The sequence below is a fragment of the Mangifera indica genome, chromosome 11 (assembly GCF_011075055.1).
Source record: "Mangifera indica cultivar Alphonso chromosome 11, CATAS_Mindica_2.1, whole genome shotgun sequence".
NCBI classification, from domain to species: Eukaryota; Viridiplantae; Streptophyta; class Magnoliopsida; order Sapindales; family Anacardiaceae; genus Mangifera; species Mangifera indica.
In genome coordinates, this window is record NC_058147.1 from 12,137,262 (window position 1) to 12,155,763 (window position 18,502).

The window sequence follows — 18,502 nt, forward strand, 5'->3', positions numbered from 1 at the left end:
ACTATAACAATGGAGACATATAGCTATGAAAATTAGTTACATAAACAATGGAGACATATAGCTATGAAAATTTGGTTGATTAAAATTAGTATACTAGCAAAGTAGCAGGGTTAAATCAGAATCCATCCACTCGAATAAATACTCCATAACCCTGAAATGCAATAGAAAATAAAGCGAAAGAAGAGAACAACAGAACGTTATTAAAATGTATACAACACCTAAAAGTAACATAATCCAAATAAACCTATCAAAAAAACAAGAAAAAAACATAATCCAATTAAATTAATCTTTGTCCCTATGATTCCAACAGTTCTAAACTACTTCTAATTCATCCAAGTTGGACAATGGAGCTTCTAACATCACAAGTAGCGTATGTTTTTTTGTTTCTTGGCTATACTTTTCTCAAATAGAAAAGCTGCGTCTGTACTATGTTAACTCTAATGAACTAAACCAGAACCCTTAGTTTCCATTGTCAGTGAACCATAAGGCATCCACCTTTTTGGTTTTTTGGTTTTTCTTCCTCAATTAAGTGAAGTTTGACAATGGATACCACAGTACATTCACAACCATTTTTTCCAGTACTTTTCTTCTTCGATTTATTTCAAGAGCACAACCATTTAATTATTAAGTTGATACCATTACATTAACAACTCCATTTATTTCAGCAGCACAACGATTTAATCATTAAGTTTTATTAATAAAGCTTGTAAACTCGCTTCGAATCTAGCTCTAATTGAAAATATGGGAAGTGGTATTGTTAAAGAAACTGGTGCAATTTTAGGAGTTCATTTCTAAATTATGTTTTTATACTTTCCATGTAGGGAACCTTATTAAAATTTTACCATGTGAAATGAATATAGGGGATATAATGTGTTATCTGTGGGGGCCTATAGATATTTTACATTATGTACTGCATGGGGGTATGGATATTTTATGTTGGGGGGTAATTGATAGTTTTCATATACATGTCAAAACACACAATATGTGAGAAATCTCGGGCGGAATGAAGTTTTTTACCGATTTATTTTTTTATTTTGAAATAATTCATTTATTAAATTATGCAATCAGGGTTGATTAAAATTTAAATTTGGTTATTTTACTATAACAATGGAGACATATAGCTATGAAAATTAGTTACATAAAGAAAAGCAATAGCAACCCATTGGAGAACTGTTGAGGCTTAACAGTAACAACGACACCTAATTTGAGTTGTGTTTCTGAGAGAGAGCCAGACACTGAGGTTATAGTTGGTTTTTAGACTATGTTACTTTTTTATGTTTTAATTTATTTTTCAAGTATCAGAAAAAAAGTTCATTACACCTTGGGTGGAACATAGTCATTTGGCCATTACACCTTGGGTGGAACATGGTCATTTGGCCTTTTTAACTTGACGTGGAACCCATCACTCAACAGGTACAGGTACGCCGCTATGAATAGTGAAGATTTGGTGGAGCTTTATACATAGAATTATGAAAGGCTGCTAGCCATAACATCATAATTCCCTAAAATATTAAACTACTACAGCAGAAATAAATAAGGATGTGTCCAATCTAAGAGCCAAACATTCGTTTATACTAAAAGACAAAGGAAACAAATCCATCAAAGGGTAACCAAATTAAAGTTGCTGCATTATGAAAGAAAAAACCACAATCCCAACTTTCCTCTGATTACAACAAGCCCTAAAAACTGAAACAACTACATGCATGGGCATGGCTCTCATTCTTATTTCTTATTAATTGGGTCCAATGTCAAGATTGGCAAGTTGCTGTATGTTCATGGGATAAACGTTGCTTAAGTCGCCCGAGAAGGCCTTCTTTCCAAATAAAATGTTGACAGCTTCTGTTGGATGAAATGCATCCCAAAACACATACTGATCTCTGTTTGGACATGGTGTTTGGAATGGAAGACACGTAATTTGTCCTCTGTTTCGCCCGATCTCACAACATCCTCGATCTATAACACTAAACCCTGTGTGTATAAAATAGTTCAAACTAGTGAGGAAGACGTAAATTTGTATCACTATTTTAAATAGCTGAAGAAAATACAAAAGAAAACAAGAAAAAGTAATTTTGTATATTTAAAATGGGTATACACAATTTTATTGAATGATAAAATATTAAGTATAGAAGTAGTGTATGCATACCATAGGATCTGTAGTTGACTAACAGATCTTCAAACATTCTAGTGATATCGATGTAAATGAATTTTGAACCTGGAAGATTGGCATTAAGATTGTTGATCATCATCTTCACATTTGAATTGAAAGGTAAAACAAGCTGGTTAACTTCTTCTGAGCAGGTATCAAGCTGGTTTTGAGCCAAGATGCTTGGCATGCAGCCCATTCTTCCTAATACAGCCAGTACAAATTTCCGAGCGTCCAGATTGTACAGGCTGTGTATTTATCATGCACATAATTAGATTAAAAAATTCGTCAGTTTAACTAATAAGTTAATCTCAGTTGGGTACTATATATAGTTGAATCAAAATCAATCAAAAAAACATGATATAGATTGGTAAAAGTTTTAAAAGGAAAGATTTGTGGTGTGTAAACAAGGTTAAGAGATCTTACAGTGAGTTGCCGGGTGTATTGTTCAACCAAAAGATCAGCATATTGTTGAGCATTATATTCATTCTTGGTATTGTAATTTGGCATGAGATAGTTGTTCAAGTAGTCATTGCTCCCCATCCCTACAAAGAATATAGATCTTGCGATAGCCTTGGACAAATCAGTTGCCCCAAGATTACCAGTAATTTGATCCAGAGTATTTTGGAAGTTCCTTATTTGTTGACTAAACGGTATACGGCCCACCTGATCAAACATTATACAGACAAACTCTTTATAAAAATTTAACTCCTCTATTATCTGCATATGAATTCTTCCTGATAAATGAAGTTTTCTTACAAAGTTTCTTCCGGTGATGTCAAGGATGCCCGCGGCGGCAGAAGCATAGTTGACTCCATGAAGAACTTGATCTCCAGAAGCTTCAGAGTATGCAGGGATCAAGGGAAGCCCCAGCTCCACAGCTGAATAAATGCATAACACATCAATTAAAACAAATGAGGTTATTATTATAATTAATCCTAGTTACTAAGAGGAAAATACCTTTAAATTGGTAATTATTAAGAGATGATGAAGACATTTAATTTTGCCATTAAGAGCATGTCAAACTGAACTCCTTGTGATTTAGTCAAAATGTGAAAATAGATAAGATTAAGAGATATTAATTAAAATAGGCAAAATTTTTTCGCTTAAACCTTTTTAGGCAAACCTACAGTCATTTTACCTTTATAAGCAAATTTATTTGTAATTCCAAAAATACCCTCTCAGTCCTGCATGCGTAGACACTGGAAGAAATGCTTGAGTGCGTGGGTGCGTGCAGAGTGCACGGTGCGTACGACTGCGTGCAGAGTGCGCACACCCTTGTATATATATATATATATATATATATATATATATATATAAAAACAGAGTGCAAGGGTGCGCGCACCCTTTCTTATATATATATATATTAAATAATATATATATAATCTTTAATATAATATATATAAATAATAATAACACTCCGCATGCATCCCGCCACTCTGCACGCACACATGCATACGCACCCTGTATGACATCTACAGGGCTGGGAGGGTATTTTTGGAGTTACAAAAAAATTTGCTTATAAAAGTAAAACTACTGTACGTTTGCCTAAAAACGTTTACGCGGAAAAATTTTTGCCTATTTTAATTAATATCCCTAAGATTAAAGGGAGAAGGACTATTTCCCACCCAACTTTTGATGTGTTTTTAAATTGCCACCCACGGCAGATGGAAATCCACTTTTCCCACCCATGACCAAACTGCCGTCCAACTTTTTAGTTAGGGACAGGGGAAAAATTGTCACTTACTATTTAAAACCTTAAAACTTTAAAATTTTAACGTTCCCCCCCAGGTTTTAAAAACTAATAACTAACCCATCCTCAAAGTTTGAAAAGTTTAATTTCACCCTTAGGGTTCACTTCCTTCTCCGGCAACCACCGACGGTCGACGCATTCGACTGCAAAGGACGACGAAGGATGACCCTTTGTCGTTCAGATCGGGAAGAACAGACGAAGGACGACGCTTCATCATCCTTCGTCATCGCGTCTGGATGACGTGACGAGCGATGAAGGACGGTGAAGTGTCATCCTTCGTCATCTAGGTGGAGCGACAAAGAGAGATCTCTTCGTCACACGGTGGTGTAACGAAGAGATCTCTATCTCTTCGTCACATCGTGCGACGACGAGGAGATGAAGATCTCTTCGTCGCACCACCGCCGTCACACCAGGAGAAGGAGGAGGCCGGTGAAGACTCCGGAGACGACGTCGAGAGCTGAAGTTGAAGAATAGGGGTGAAACTACTAGTTTTGAAAGTTATGGGGGGTAGCTATTTTTTGAAAAATATGGAAACCCTAGGTTTGGGGGTGAAAATGTTAGTTTTCAAAGTTTAAAAACTTTAGGTAAGGTGAAATGTTAGTTTCTAAAACCTAATGGGGGTGAAGGTAAAACCCTCACATCAATTTTGGGATGAATTTTGCAAATAAATTGAGGGGTATTTTTGTCATTTCATCTAATAAGGGTAAAATAGATATTTTACCCTTATGCAAATAGATATCATCCATATTAACGACTCATGGGTGGGAAAAGTGGATTTTCATCTGTCGTGGGTGGCAGTTTAAGAACGCATCAAAAGTTGGGTGGGAAATAGTCCTTCTCCCTAAGATTAAATGACAAAACAATGTTAAGTTCAAAGGGGTTGGATTGGATCTCATAAATGTAATAAATGTTAGATATTGGTCAAACAAAACAAGAACCCCTAATAATTCAAAAAATCTTAGTACGTATTACTAATCAATTATAATTAGTAGCATTATTAAATATCTAATTATCTACAGAGAGGAAAGAGAAAGAGATAATTAATTAATATCAATAAATGATGGTCAATTCATCCCATAAATATCAGAATAGATACTTCAAACAACTCACGACAAGCTCACTTTGCGCCAAAGTCACTTTACACTCCATGTGATTTATGAAATAAGTTAAGCTAGCAACAAAACTTTGTACCAGGAAATTAAAGAAAACACCAACCGCCAAAGCATTAATTTGTAACCGAAAAAAAAAAAAAACCAATTTGGCTTTTAATATATTAATTAGTTCATGGGTGGGTGTTTGGGTTTTCTATGTGTCATAGGTATGATTTTGAGATTAGACTAAAAGTTGGGTCGGAAATAGTCCTTTTTCCCTTAAATATATTACTAATTGTGAATATGCAAAATGAAGTGGCTTATTAATGTATGTAATAGAAAAATTTTGATTCTTGATTAACAGTGAGGTAGTTTACATGTTAAATTTTGATTAATATATTGTTAATTAATAATGAAAATATTTCCTTCATTCCATTGATAACAATTATCTTATCTTGTATTTTGTTGTGATATTTATGTATCAAAATTAAAGTTGAACAAGAACAAATAGTGTTGGTGTATGTATTTATAATTTTTAACTTTTAATCAGTTAGTTCTTCTGTTTTTATCTTGATTTGTATTTCCTAATATAAAATTTATGATAGATAGTTTAATATACAAAAAAATTTATGTATTATTCAGATAGTTTAATATACAAAAAAATACAATTTATTCATATTTTTAGATGGTATCTAAGACAAGCATCCTTCTGGCATTTTAGTTAAGCTCACCTATGTCTTCATCTCCACAGATATGGAAAGTGAAAAAATGAGTTTATTACTTTGGACACACTTATGTCTTTACCTATATAGAAAGTGGAAATATGAGTTTTAGTTTCGGCACGCTCATGTCGTCATTTGTATAAAAAGTAGAAAGATGAGTTTATTAGGTTCTCTCATGCCTTCACCTAAGTGGAAAATGAAAAGATGAGTTTGCAAACATAAAAGATGAGTTTGCAAACTCAATTAAGCAAACATCACGTTTGCAAACTCATCTTTTCACTTTCTATGCAAGTGAAAGCGTGACAATATTTAAACTGAAAACTCTTCTTTTCACTTTTTACATAAGTGAAAGTGTGAATGTACCCAAACTAATGAACTCATCTTTCCACTTTTTTCATATGTGAAAGCAAGGGCGTGAGCAAGCCTAACTAAAATATATATTATTTTTTATTTTATTTGCTTACTTAAGTTTGAGGGGTGTGTTGGAATATATTTCAAATATATTATTTTAGTTATAATATATTTGAATAGATTTCGAATATATTATTTTCTATATTAGAATATAATCCAAATATTTTATTTCCTAAGTTAGCAAATATTCTAAATATATATTTTCCTTTTTTACATTACTGTATATTAATTATATTAATTTTATTCTTTTATATAAGATTTAGGATAGGTATACACTTATGGATTATTCAGATATTTTAATATTCTAATATACAATTAATTCATATTTTAACATTTATAATAAATTAAATTAGATAATTTTGGCTTGTTTCTTCTTGTAAGTTGCAGTTTAAATTTGTTTAAGGTTGTGTTACTAACAATAATTTCAACAATTAATTCTTCTATATATTTTTAAAATTTTTTGAATTTTAACCATGTTTAGTATCAATACCATTTCAAGGTCAATGTACGGAGATTTAAAATACACATTATTGTTTTAGTAATTAAACATGAAAAAATAATATGTATAAAAACAAATTTTATTAACTTATTTGTATAATCTAATATAACAATATGCGATTAGATAATGTTAAAATAAGATAAAAAAATAAGCAATCATATTATTCCATTACAAATTGTCACATCAGTTTATAAAAATAAGTTGATAATATTTGTTTGTACATGTAGCTTTATTCATTAAATATATTGTTATTTGTAAATATGCAAAGTGAAGTGTTTGTTAATGTATGTGATGAGAAAATTTTAATTCTTGATCAGCAGTGACATAGTTTTTGAAATAAATGGGGAAGAAGACTGAAGCAAAATGGGCATGCATATACATAAAAGCAAGAATCAAAGCATGAAAAGAAACATACATGAGAAGGTTAGAAGATTACCTACTCCTTTGCTTTAGATGTAGGATGATGGAAGGAGTCTCTCACTTAAAAAAATCTCAAAAAAGTGGCACCTCCAAGCCAAAAACACCCAAACCCGAGGGGTAGAGAGAAGGGAAAGGAATGTTGTTTTTGCGATAGAAAGTTTGTTTCGAATGAGCTTAGTTCATCTAAGATAAACTAATGAGCCATTTTTATGTTGGTGGCTAATTAACAATAATGAAATTATTAATCGGTCCTTTAAATTTTTAATTTAAACTACAATCATGCATGCATATCAATTATATATCTTAGCTACCCTAATTCTGCTTCACAAACATTTTAACTTTTAAAATGTTACTTTTGTACCTATGTAACACTTTACATGATACTAATGTTAAGTATCCTTCGAAAAGTGCTAGCCAATCTCAGATAATATACTCCTTACTCTCAAAACCTTGGTTTATTAGTTTGACTATTTAGGTTCACTATGACATAATCATGAGTCTTTTTTTGAACAATCTAAAATACATATGAAAAATCAACGATTATAATAAACATTTAGCAATGTGTCATAGCCCCTAAACTACAATAAAAAAACACTTTATTGAACCTAATACCTTCAATTGTACATTTCATATAGATAAGATCTTTCCATCATCTAATCTTGATCAATTTTGGGCTCATGGTTCGTCAAAGTCCTTATTTCAATTCTATACAAATCATCAATTGATATGTTCAAAACACTTCATCACAAATATCTTTCGTATAACTTATATTATACTCTAGCTAGAGATTTTGATTTCAAATATTTATCAACATTTTTTTCGGAACTCAAATATGGGTCAAATCAATAGATATCCTACACCTAATATTTTTCGAGTCAATGGATTTTATCTTTATCATTATTCGTCTTCACATACAAATAACACATAACCAACATGGCCTTTTGTCTTGAAACTATTAGTTTGAGTATTCATGAGCATGAGCTTACCTTTCATATTAAGAAGCAAGTTACCAACCTTATTTCAAATCATATTGACAACAACCTAATATAGGTATTCCAATGTTTAGATATGTCAGATTGAAACTCGGTCTTTTGAGTTGCATATTCTAATGTACCTATGATTTTGAACCAAGCTGAAGCAAAGTTGGGTCTTAAACCTTAGAAAGCTACACGTGACTATAGAGTGTGCTCACGAAGTATAGTAACATGTCAAGTATGATTCTAAAGTTTGTCTTGGATGAATGAAGGAAAAAATCTACTAGAATTGAGTTAAAGACAACGAAAGAAAGGTTGGAATGGGGAGTGCCTTTCAAGATTGGCGTTGGTAGTATTGATGTGAGCTAGTTTGAGTTTGGATTGTTGTTCTACCCAAGATTGATATCTCACTAGTATAGTGACACTTTGTCTCACCATGTGGATGATTCTTCTTCTTCAATGGCTTTTTATGTTCTTCTTTGGTATTGATTCTTTTTCTTCTTAGATGACATTTCTTTTCTTTTTTTTTTTTGGTGTCACTTGATCATGAGTTGATCATTCTAGATGCAAGTTGAGCACAAGTCATCCACCCTTCTCCATAGTGTTTACATTGCTTAAGCCTCCATAGACTTGATATACTTTGCATTATTTTCTTTTTTATTTTAATTTTTTAAATAGTATGATTTGTTTGTGTCTTTTAATTAAAGGAAAAAGTGCTAAAGCGTGTTTAAGAGGGAAAAAAACAAAGTATGACTTGTAAATTGTAGGTGTTTTTTATAATGAATAAAAATCAAAATTATATTTCCTCAAAGATGAAATTCATGCAATGCTTTAATTTTCTTACCTACGTGGCAGAAAATTTAAGAAAAGTATGATTATTTGTTAACAACTGTGTTTACCAATTACCATTAAATATTTGAGAATCGATAATTTTTTTTAACTTTCTTTTTCTCAATTATCTATATTTACACATTGAAAATTTATAAGAAGTTTGCATGATTACATTAAAGGTTGTCTCACTTTGTTTGTTATGTTTCCCTTAAGAAACCAAGAGAAAGTAAAATATTATTCATAATAACTTAAAGGCCAAAAGACTTATTCCCACCTAAGATTTAGTCCATCCTCAAACTCTCACTCACAATGTTTTAAAAATTCAAATGCTCATTCATCATTCAACTTCTATTAAAATTTTCTATTAGAGTTATGGGGTTAAAATATAATTAATCAATAATATAATTTTTATGAAGGACGACCTTTTATCATCCAGATCTGGACAATGAAGCATTGTCCAGATCTGTAAGAAGAGACGAAGGATGGCAAAGCATCATCTTTCATCATGTCTAGACAATGAGACGAAGGACGACGAAGCATCGTCTCTTCGTCTCTTCTTCGTCGCTTCGTCGTTCAGATCTGGACAACGAAGGGTCATTTTTCATTATCCTTTATAGCCAGAGAAGACCTACACTTCTTCTTGATCTCTAGTCGGTTTCCTAAGCCACTAGAGATTAAACCTCAAAAGGGGGAAAGTGAATTTTTTAAAGTTTAATCATAGGGGTAAATGTAAGTTTTTTAAACTGAGTGTGGAATGATATAAAGTTTTTAGGTTTTAGATTTTATGGATAAAATAACGATTTTACCCCTGTCTCTAACTAAAAATTTAGATTATAGTTAGCCTATGAATAACTATTTGGATTTTATATCTGCCATTAATATGATTTTGAATTTCGACTAAAACTTTTGTGGAAAATTGTCCTTTTCCTGATTGAATAATGTTGAAATAAAATAAAAGATAAACAATTTAATCATTTAATCACATAACATCACATCATTATATATAAATAAATTAATAAAATTATTTGTACATATAGTTTTATTTATTAAATATAGGGAAAAGGACAATTTTCCACCCAAGTTTCAATCCAAATTCAAAATTATATCCACGATAGATGAAAAACTCAAATATCCACTCATGGGCTAACTATCGTCCAAAATTTTACTTAGAAGCAAAGGTAAAATCATTATTTTATCCATAAAACTTAAACCTAAAAAATTTATATCATTTTCACCTCTTAGTTTAGAAAACTCACATTCACTGTCATGATTAAACTTTGAAAAATTCACTTTTTTCCCCTTTCTAGGTTTCATTTTCGGTGGCTTAGGGAACTGGTAGATGATGGGAAGAAACGAAAGTTTTCTTTGACAAAGGATGACTCTTGTCATCCAGAATGGGAAGACTCAAAAAGAAGGATGATGTTTTATCATTGAGTCTAGATGACTGTACTTCATTGTCCTTTATAGTCAGATCTAGAAGAAAGATGAAAAGCATCGATCGTCAGTCAGAATGATGGTGGCTGGAGAAGGAAACAAACCTTAGAGGTGAAATTTAAACTTTTCAAACTTTGAGGATGGATTGAAATGTTAGTTTTTAAAACCTGGGGGGAAAATGATATCAATTTCAAAGTTTTAAGATTTATAGGTAAAATAATGATTTTACCTTTATCTTTAACTGAAAATTTGGATGGTAGTTAGTTCATGGGTGGGTGTTTGAGTTTTCTATGTGTCATAGGTATGATTTTGAAATTAGGGGGAAATAGTGCTTTTTCCCTTAAATATATTACTAACTGTGAGTTTGCAAAATGCAGTGCCTTATACGTGTAACTGAAAAAGGAATGTTTGACAGTAAAATGTCTTATAGATGTAGTTCATGCTTTGATAAACCCGAATCGACCTGATTTGTTTCAAAAAAAAGATTTAGAGTTTTTTTTTCAAATGTCCTCTGAAAATGTTTCTTAAAACTTCACTTGTTTCTTCAAAATCATTTTTCAATGTTAGATTTTCATCTTCATCTATTCTTTCTTCAGTTCCCAAAATCAACACACCAAATCACCACCCAAACACATCTCCACTCTTAAGCACCATTCTCAACTTTATAATTTCCTTCGTGTAAACTGCAGGTCAGGTAACTTTTCTCTTGATGAAGCTTTTGATTCCTTCAATTATATGATTCATATGCACCCAACTCCTGCTATGTCTTCCTTCAGTATTTTGTTTTCTGCACTTGTTAAGAAAAAACATTTTTATCAACTTCTTGTGATGTACACGAGATTCATTTCAGCTGGGTTGTTGCCGGATTTCTTTATTTTGAATATTTTAATTGATTGCTTAAGCAAAATGGCACGCGATTCTGATGGTTTTGTAGTTCTTGGGAGTATTTTTAGGAGGGGTTTTTACCCAAACGCTTTGACTTTTAGCAATCTGATTAATGGTCTTTGTATGGCGGGCAAGATTAAGAAGGCCATTGAATTTTTTAGGAATATGGTTTCGGTTGGTTGTAGACCGGATGTGGTTACAGTTGGGACTTTGATTACTGGGTTGTGTAGAACTGGTAATGTCGCTGTTGCCCTTCAGTTGTTTGAAGAAATGAATAACGGGAATGGTGAATTTGGTGTCATTTGTAAGCCTAATACTGTTTGCTATACTACAATTATTGATGGTCTCTGCAAATATGGGTTAGTAGGCAAGGCAAAGAAACTGTTTTCAGAAATGAAGACCAAGGGCATTAATCCAGACGTGATTACTTACGCCACTCTGATTTATGGTTTGTGTAATACATCTAATTGGGAGGAGGCTAAAACTTTGTTTATAGAGATGTTGGAGGAAGGTGTAAAACCTAACGTGGTGACATTTAACGTGGTAATTGATAAGTTTTGTATCGATGGAAAGATGGACGAAGCCAATGGGTTGTTCCAACTGATGATTAATAGAGGTGTTTGTCCCGACACAATAACTTATAACAGATTTTTGAGTGGTTTTTGCTTGGCAGGTCAAATTGATGATGCTAGAAGGCTATTTGATTCCATGGCAAGTGTGGGGTGTAAGCCTGATGTTTTTAGCTAATATTTTGATGGAGGGTTTATGCTTGACAAATAAAATTGATGATGCCAAGGAACTTTTAGCCTCAATGTTGAGTATGGGATGCACACCTGATGTAGTTAGCTACAATACTCTGATCAAATGGTATTGGAAGAATCGAAAAATTGATGAAGCCTTGAATCTTTTATGAGGAAATGACTTCAGAGGGAGTTAGGCCAAATGTTGTTGCTTATAATACCTTGCTATCTGGGTTTTTTATGAACGGTAATGTCAGACATGGAAAAAAGCTATTTGGTAAGATGCAACTTAGTAATTTGCCTCCCGACTTATATACGTATAGTATTCTTATTGATGGTTATTGCAAAAATGGTTGTGTTTTGGAGGCTGTTGAACTGTTCCATACTTTAATAAATCAAAACATTCAACCTGACATCACAACTTTCAATTGTCTCATTAATGGGTTGTGCAAAACAGGGAGACTCAATATTGCTTGGGAAATGTTCAACAGATTACATAGTAATGGCTTTGTTCCAGATGTTATTACATATAACATTATAATGCATGGATTTTGTACGGAAGGAAAGTTAGAAATGGCAGGTAAATTTTTCTCAGATATGGAGCAAAATGGTGTTGCGCCAGATTTGGTCACTTTCAATACGCTTATGTCTGGTTTCTTGCAGAATAATGAGACTTTAAAAGTGGTGGAACTTCTTCACAAAATGAAAGAGAGAAATGTGAAACCAGATGCATCCACAGGTTCAATAATATTAGATTTACTGGGAAAGCATGAAGATTATCATGAAGTCCTGAATTTGCTACCATCCTTTTCAACCCAAGAACCAACAGGATGTTGATTGTTGAGTAAGTGCATTTTCCAGGGGAGTATAGCTTATCAAGAGAGCCCTGGCAAACGCTAAAGTTTCCATGTAATGGTGTGTGTCAACATTGTAGTGGTGATTGTATTTATGTGAATCCATTAATAAAGAAGTCATATAATTGAAGTTATAGATTTTGTCTTCGTCTCTGTTGATTTGGCTTGACTACCAAGTTGCTATATTAGTATACATCTTAGTTTCTGACAGTTGCCTATTTTTGTTTTCAAAGGAAAATACTGACAAAGATGCTCGTAAGGTTGTAGATGGTTTAGCACCTACGGCCACTGATCAAAATGATGCTATTGAGAAATGGTATGAACATGAATGTCTCATCTGAGTACTCTTAGTGCTACTTGTAATAAACATACATAAATATAGTCTCTACATTATTTGTTCGTTTTTACCAATCAATGTTAGTAGGAAACTTTATTTCTTTGGAGAGATGAATCCCCTTTATGAAGTCTCTAGTAAAAAGTTGGTGGTAGCTGATGCTAAGTTGAACTTCGATGATGGTGCTGCCTTCCTGGTAGAAGGGAATATCTCTTGTGATCCATCACTAGAGGGTCCTTGAGAGGTTTGGATACATTTACTTCTCGATTTATTTTTTACGTGGAATAATTATTCTTAATAGTAACTGCCAAACAAGTACACGAAGATTCAAGTCTGGTTAGTGATTAAGAGAGTTGTGGTGCTTTTTGGATATTCTATATGGCAGCCAAATTCTTCTGATTAATTTGGCGATTTCTCTCTGCATCCTTTGATTTCTTTGCTCTTTTTTGTACCTAAGTTCAGTTATCTCAAAAATGGGCTTTTAAAGTTTGCTAGCAGAACGGAGTTTCAAATTGCGAGTGGAAGACTACTGCTATCACACAACACAAATTAGCCTTCTGCTTTAATTCATGCACTGAAAATAGGGTTGGATACTAGCCGAGTTGAGTTTGAGCAAGGCCTAGCGTGTTTTCAGAAGACTGAGTCTTAGGGCCAAGCTTGGTGTAACACGAGTTCAAGTTCGACTCGCTTCTTATTTTTAAAGTTCGTGATCAGTTCGTACTTATCTTAGGTTTGTGTGTACTGACCAAACTTTGCTCAGGTTCATATGGCTCGGCTCGGGCTTGTCTTTGAGGCTTGTGTCAAAATTAGAGTCTCTTCTCAGCATCATCAACAATTAGATTATAAATGTACATGAGGAACTATTAATTATGGTGTCAACAACACTAGTGTGCAACAAATTATACAGTAGTTTCTCACTTTGCAAGATGTTATAAAGTAGCTACTAACTTTTCCCACCAAACACCAAAAATATAAAAAAAAAGAAATTATAAAGTTCACATTTACAAAATGATAAAAGTGCCTTCAATTATTCATATATCCACCAATAGAAAAAGCTGCATTTCACACTAATTATGTTAATGGCAATCATAAAATTTAAGATGCATACAAATCCCTTAAGTGGTGGAGCACTAACTGGAGCATCATCAGAATCTCGACAAAGTGTACTAGCGAAGTAGTAAGGCTAAATCAGAATCCATTCCATCACTTGAATAACATGATACTCCATAACCTTGAAATGCAATAGAAAATAAAGCGAAAGGAGAGAATAACAGAACGCTATTAAGTAACATAATCCAAATAAACCTATCAAAAAACCAGAAAAAAACATAATCCAATTAAATTAATCTTTGTCCCTATGATTCCAATAGTTCTAAACTACTTCTAATTCATCCAAGTTGGACAATGGAGCTTCTAACATCACTAGTAGCGTATGTTTTTTTGTTTCTTGGTTGTACTTTTCTCAAATAGAAAAGCTGCGTCTGTACTATGTTAACTCCAATGAACTAAACCAGAACCCTTAGTTTCCATTGTCAGTGAACTATAAGGCATCCACCATTTTTGTTTTTTGGTTTTTCTTCCTCAGTTAAGTGAAGTTTGACAATGCATACCACATTACATTAACAACCATTTATTTCAATACTTTTCTTCTTCGATTTATTTCAAGAGCACAACCATTTAATTATTAAGTTTATACCATTACATTCACAACTTGATTTATTTCAGCAGCACAACCATTTAATCATTAAGTTTTATTAATAAAGCTTGTAAACTCGCTTCGAATCTAACCGTAATTGAAAATATGGAAGTGGTATTGTTAAAGAAGCTGGTGCAATTTTAGGAGTTCTTTTCTAAATTATGAGGTTTTTTATAATTTCCATGTAGGGAACCTCATTGAAATTTTACCATGTGAAATGATTATAGGGTATATAATGTGTTATGTGTGGGGGCCTATAGATATTTTACATTTTGTACTGCATGGAGGTATGGATATTTTTTATGTTGGGGGGGGGGGGGGGGGTGGTGGTGGGTGTTTGTAATTATAGTTTATACATGTCAAAACACACAAATATGTGAGAAGTCTCGGGTGGAATGAAATTTTTTACCGATTTATTTTTTTTATTTTGAAATAATTCATTTATTAAATTATGCAATCAGGGTTGATTAAAATTAAAATTTGGTTATTTAACTATAACAATGGACACATATAGCTATGAAAATTAGTTACATAAAGAAAAGCAATACCAACCCTTTGGAGAAATGTTGAGGTTTAACAGTAACAACGACACCTAATTTGAGTTGTGTTTTTGAGAGAGAGCCAGACACTGAGGTTATGGTTGGTTTTTAGACTATGTTACTTTTTTATGTTTTTATTTATTTTTCATGTATCAGAAACAAAGTTCAGTTAGACACTACAGACATTTGTTGGTTGTTTCAGTGCAATTTTTGGCTCAAATTGCACTAATTTGGTGCGATTTTAGTTTAAATTACACAAAATCAATATGAATTCAATGGAGGATCATACAGATCAAAATGATTTTACTAAAAGACAAAGGAAACAAATCCATCAAAGGATAACCAAATTAAAGTTGCTGCATTATGAAACAACCACATGCATGGGCATGGCTCTCATTCTTATTTCTTATTAATTGGGTCCAATGTCAAGATTGGCAAGTTGCTGTATGTTCATGGGATAAACGTTGCTTAAGTCGCCCGAGAAGGCCTTCTTTCCAAATAAATGTTGACAGCTTCTGTTGGATGAAATGCATCCCAAAACACATACTGATCTCTGTTTGGACATGGTGTTTGGAATGGAAGACACGTAATTTGTCCTCTGTTTCGCCCGATCTCACAACATCCTCGATCTATAACACTAAACCCTGTGTGTATAAAATAGTTCAAACTAGTGAGGAAGACGTAAATTTGTATCACTATTTTAAATAGCTGAAGAAAATACAAAAGAAAACAAGAAAAAGTAATTTTGTATATTTAAAATGGGTATACACAATTTTATTGAATGATAAAATATTAGTATAGAAGTAGTGTATGCATACCATAGGATCTGTAGTTGACTAACAGATCTTCAAACATTCTAGTGATATCGATGTAAATGATTTTTGACCTGGAAGATTGGCATTAAGATTGTTGATCATCATCTTCACATTTGAATTGAAAGGTAAAACAAGCTGGTTAACTTCTTCTGAGCAGGTATCAAGCTGGTTTTGAGCCAAGATGCTTGGCATGCAGCCCATTCTTCCTAATACAGCCAGTACAAATTTCCGAGCGTCCAGATTGTACAGGCTGTGTATTTATCATGCACATAATTAGATTAAAAAATTCGTCAGTTTAACTAATAAGTTAATCTCAGTTGGGTACTATATATAGTTGAATCAAAATCAATCAAAAAAACATGATATAGATTGGTAAAAGTTTTAAAGGAAAGATTTGTGGTGTGTAAACAAGGTTAAGAGATCTTACAGTGAGTTGCCGGGTGTATTGTTCAACCAAAAGATCAGCATATTGTTGAGCATTATATTCATTCTTGGTATTGTAATTTGGCATGAGATAGTTGTTCAAGTAGTCATTGCTCCCCATCCCTACAAAGAATATAGATCTTGCGATAGCCTTGGACAAATCAGTTGCCCCAAGATTACCAGTAATTTGATCCAGAGTATTTTGGAAGTTCCTTATTTGTTGACTAAACGGTATACGGCCCACCTGATCAAACATTATACAGACAAACTCTTTATAAAAATTTAACTCCTCTATTATCTGCATATGAATTCTTCCTGATAAATGAAGTTTTCTTACAAAGTTTCTTCCGGTGATGTCAAGGATGCCCGCGGCGGCAGAAGCATAGTTGACTCCATGAAGAACTTGATCTCCAGAAGCTTCAGAGTATGCAGGGATCAAGGGAAGCCCCAGCTCCACAGCTGAATAAATGCATAACACATCAATTAAAACAAATGAGGTTATTATTATAATTAATCCTAGTTACTAAGAGGAAAATACCTTTAAATTGGTAATTATTAAGAGATGATGAAGACATTTAATTTTGCCATTAAGAGCATGTCAAACTGAACTCCTTGTGATTTAGTCAAAATGTGAAAATAGATAAGATTAAGAGATATTAATTAAAATAGGCAAAATTTTTTTCGCTTAAACCTTTTTAGGCAAACCTACAGTCATTTTACCTTTATAAGCAAATTTATTTGTAATTCCAAAAATACCCTCTCAGTCCTGCATGCGTAGACACTGGAAGAAATGCTTGAGTGCGTGGGTGCGTGCAGAGTGCACGGTGCGTACGACTGCGTGCAGAGTGCGCACACCCTTGTATATATATATATATATTTAAATATATATATATTATATATATTATATATATATATATATAAAAACAGAGTGCAAGGGTGCGCGCACCCTTTCTTATATATATATATATTAAATAATATATATATAATCTTTAATATAATATATATAAATAATAATAACACTCCGCATGCATCCCGCCACTCTGCACGCACACATGCATACGCACCCTGTATGACATCTACAGGGCTGGGAGGGTATTTTTGGAGTTACAAAAAAATTTGCTTATAAAAGTAAAACTACTGTACGTTTGCCTAAAAAACGTTTACGCGGAAAAAATTTTTGCCTATTTTAATTAATATCCCTAAGATTAAGGGAGAAGGACTATTTCCCACCCAACTTTTGATGTGTTTTTAAATTGCCACCACGGCAGATGGAAATCCACTTTTCCACCCATGACCAAACTGCCGTCCAACTTTTTAGTTAGGGACAGGGGAGAAAAATTGTCACTTACTATTTAAAACCTTTAAAACTTTAAAATTTTAACGTTCCCCCCAGGTTTTAAAAAATAATATAAAACCATCCTCAAAGTTTGAAAAGTTTAATTTCACCCTTAGGGTTCACTTCCTTCTCCGGCAACCACCGACGGTCGACGCATTCGACTGCAAAGGACGACGAAGGATGACCCTTTGTCGTTCAGATCGGGAAGAACAGACGAAGGACGACGCTTCATCATCCTTCGTCATCGCGTCTGGATGACGTGACGAGCGATGAAGGACGGTGAAGTGTCATCCTTCGTCATCTAGGTGGAGCGACAAAGAGAGATCTCTTCGTCACACGGTGGTGTAACGAAGAGATCTCTATCTCTTCGTCACATCGTGCGACGACGAGGAGATGAAGATCTCTTCGTCGCACCACCGCCGTCACACCAGGAGAAGGAGGAGGCCGGTGAAGACTCCGGAGACGACGTCGAGAGCTGAAGTTGAAGAATAGGGGTGAAACTACTAGTTTTGAAAGTTATGGGGGGTAGCTATTTTTTGAAAAATATGGAAACCCTAGGTTTGGGGGTGAAAATGTTAGTTTTCAAAGTTTAAAAACTTTAG

The 18,502-nt window shown here is 33.3% G+C and overlaps 3 protein-coding genes and 1 pseudogene across 3 annotated transcripts; 2 read left to right on the forward strand and 2 right to left on the reverse strand.

Annotated features, from left to right (window-relative positions):
• Positions 1-1,607: 1,607 nt before the first annotated feature.
• LOC123228738 lies at positions 1,608-18,145 on the reverse strand (annotated as a pseudogene).
• On the reverse strand, positions 1,703-4,123 carry LOC123228735 (GDSL esterase/lipase At1g71691-like). Its single transcript, XM_044654199.1, has 5 exons — positions 4,018-4,123; positions 2,903-3,081; positions 2,580-2,809; positions 2,144-2,391; positions 1,703-1,968 (listed from the first exon to the last, which is right to left on the reverse strand). The coding sequence occupies exons 1-5, from the start codon at positions 4,121-4,123 to the stop codon at positions 1,733-1,735; spliced, it is 999 nt and encodes a 332-aa protein (XP_044510134.1). The 3' UTR covers positions 1,703-1,732.
• LOC123228736 (pentatricopeptide repeat-containing protein At1g12300, mitochondrial-like) lies at positions 10,874-11,910 on the forward strand. Its single transcript, XM_044654200.1, has one exon. The coding sequence runs from the start codon at positions 11,014-11,016 to the stop codon at positions 11,908-11,910; it is 897 nt and encodes a 298-aa protein (XP_044510135.1). The 5' UTR covers positions 10,874-11,013.
• On the forward strand, positions 12,081-13,332 carry LOC123228737 (pentatricopeptide repeat-containing protein At1g62930, chloroplastic-like). The gene is made up of 3 exons (XM_044654201.1): positions 12,081-12,689; positions 12,991-13,073; positions 13,182-13,332. Exons 1-3 carry the CDS (start codon positions 12,081-12,083, stop codon positions 13,330-13,332), a joined length of 843 nt encoding a protein of 280 aa, XP_044510136.1.
• Positions 18,146-18,502: the final 357 nt, after the last annotated feature.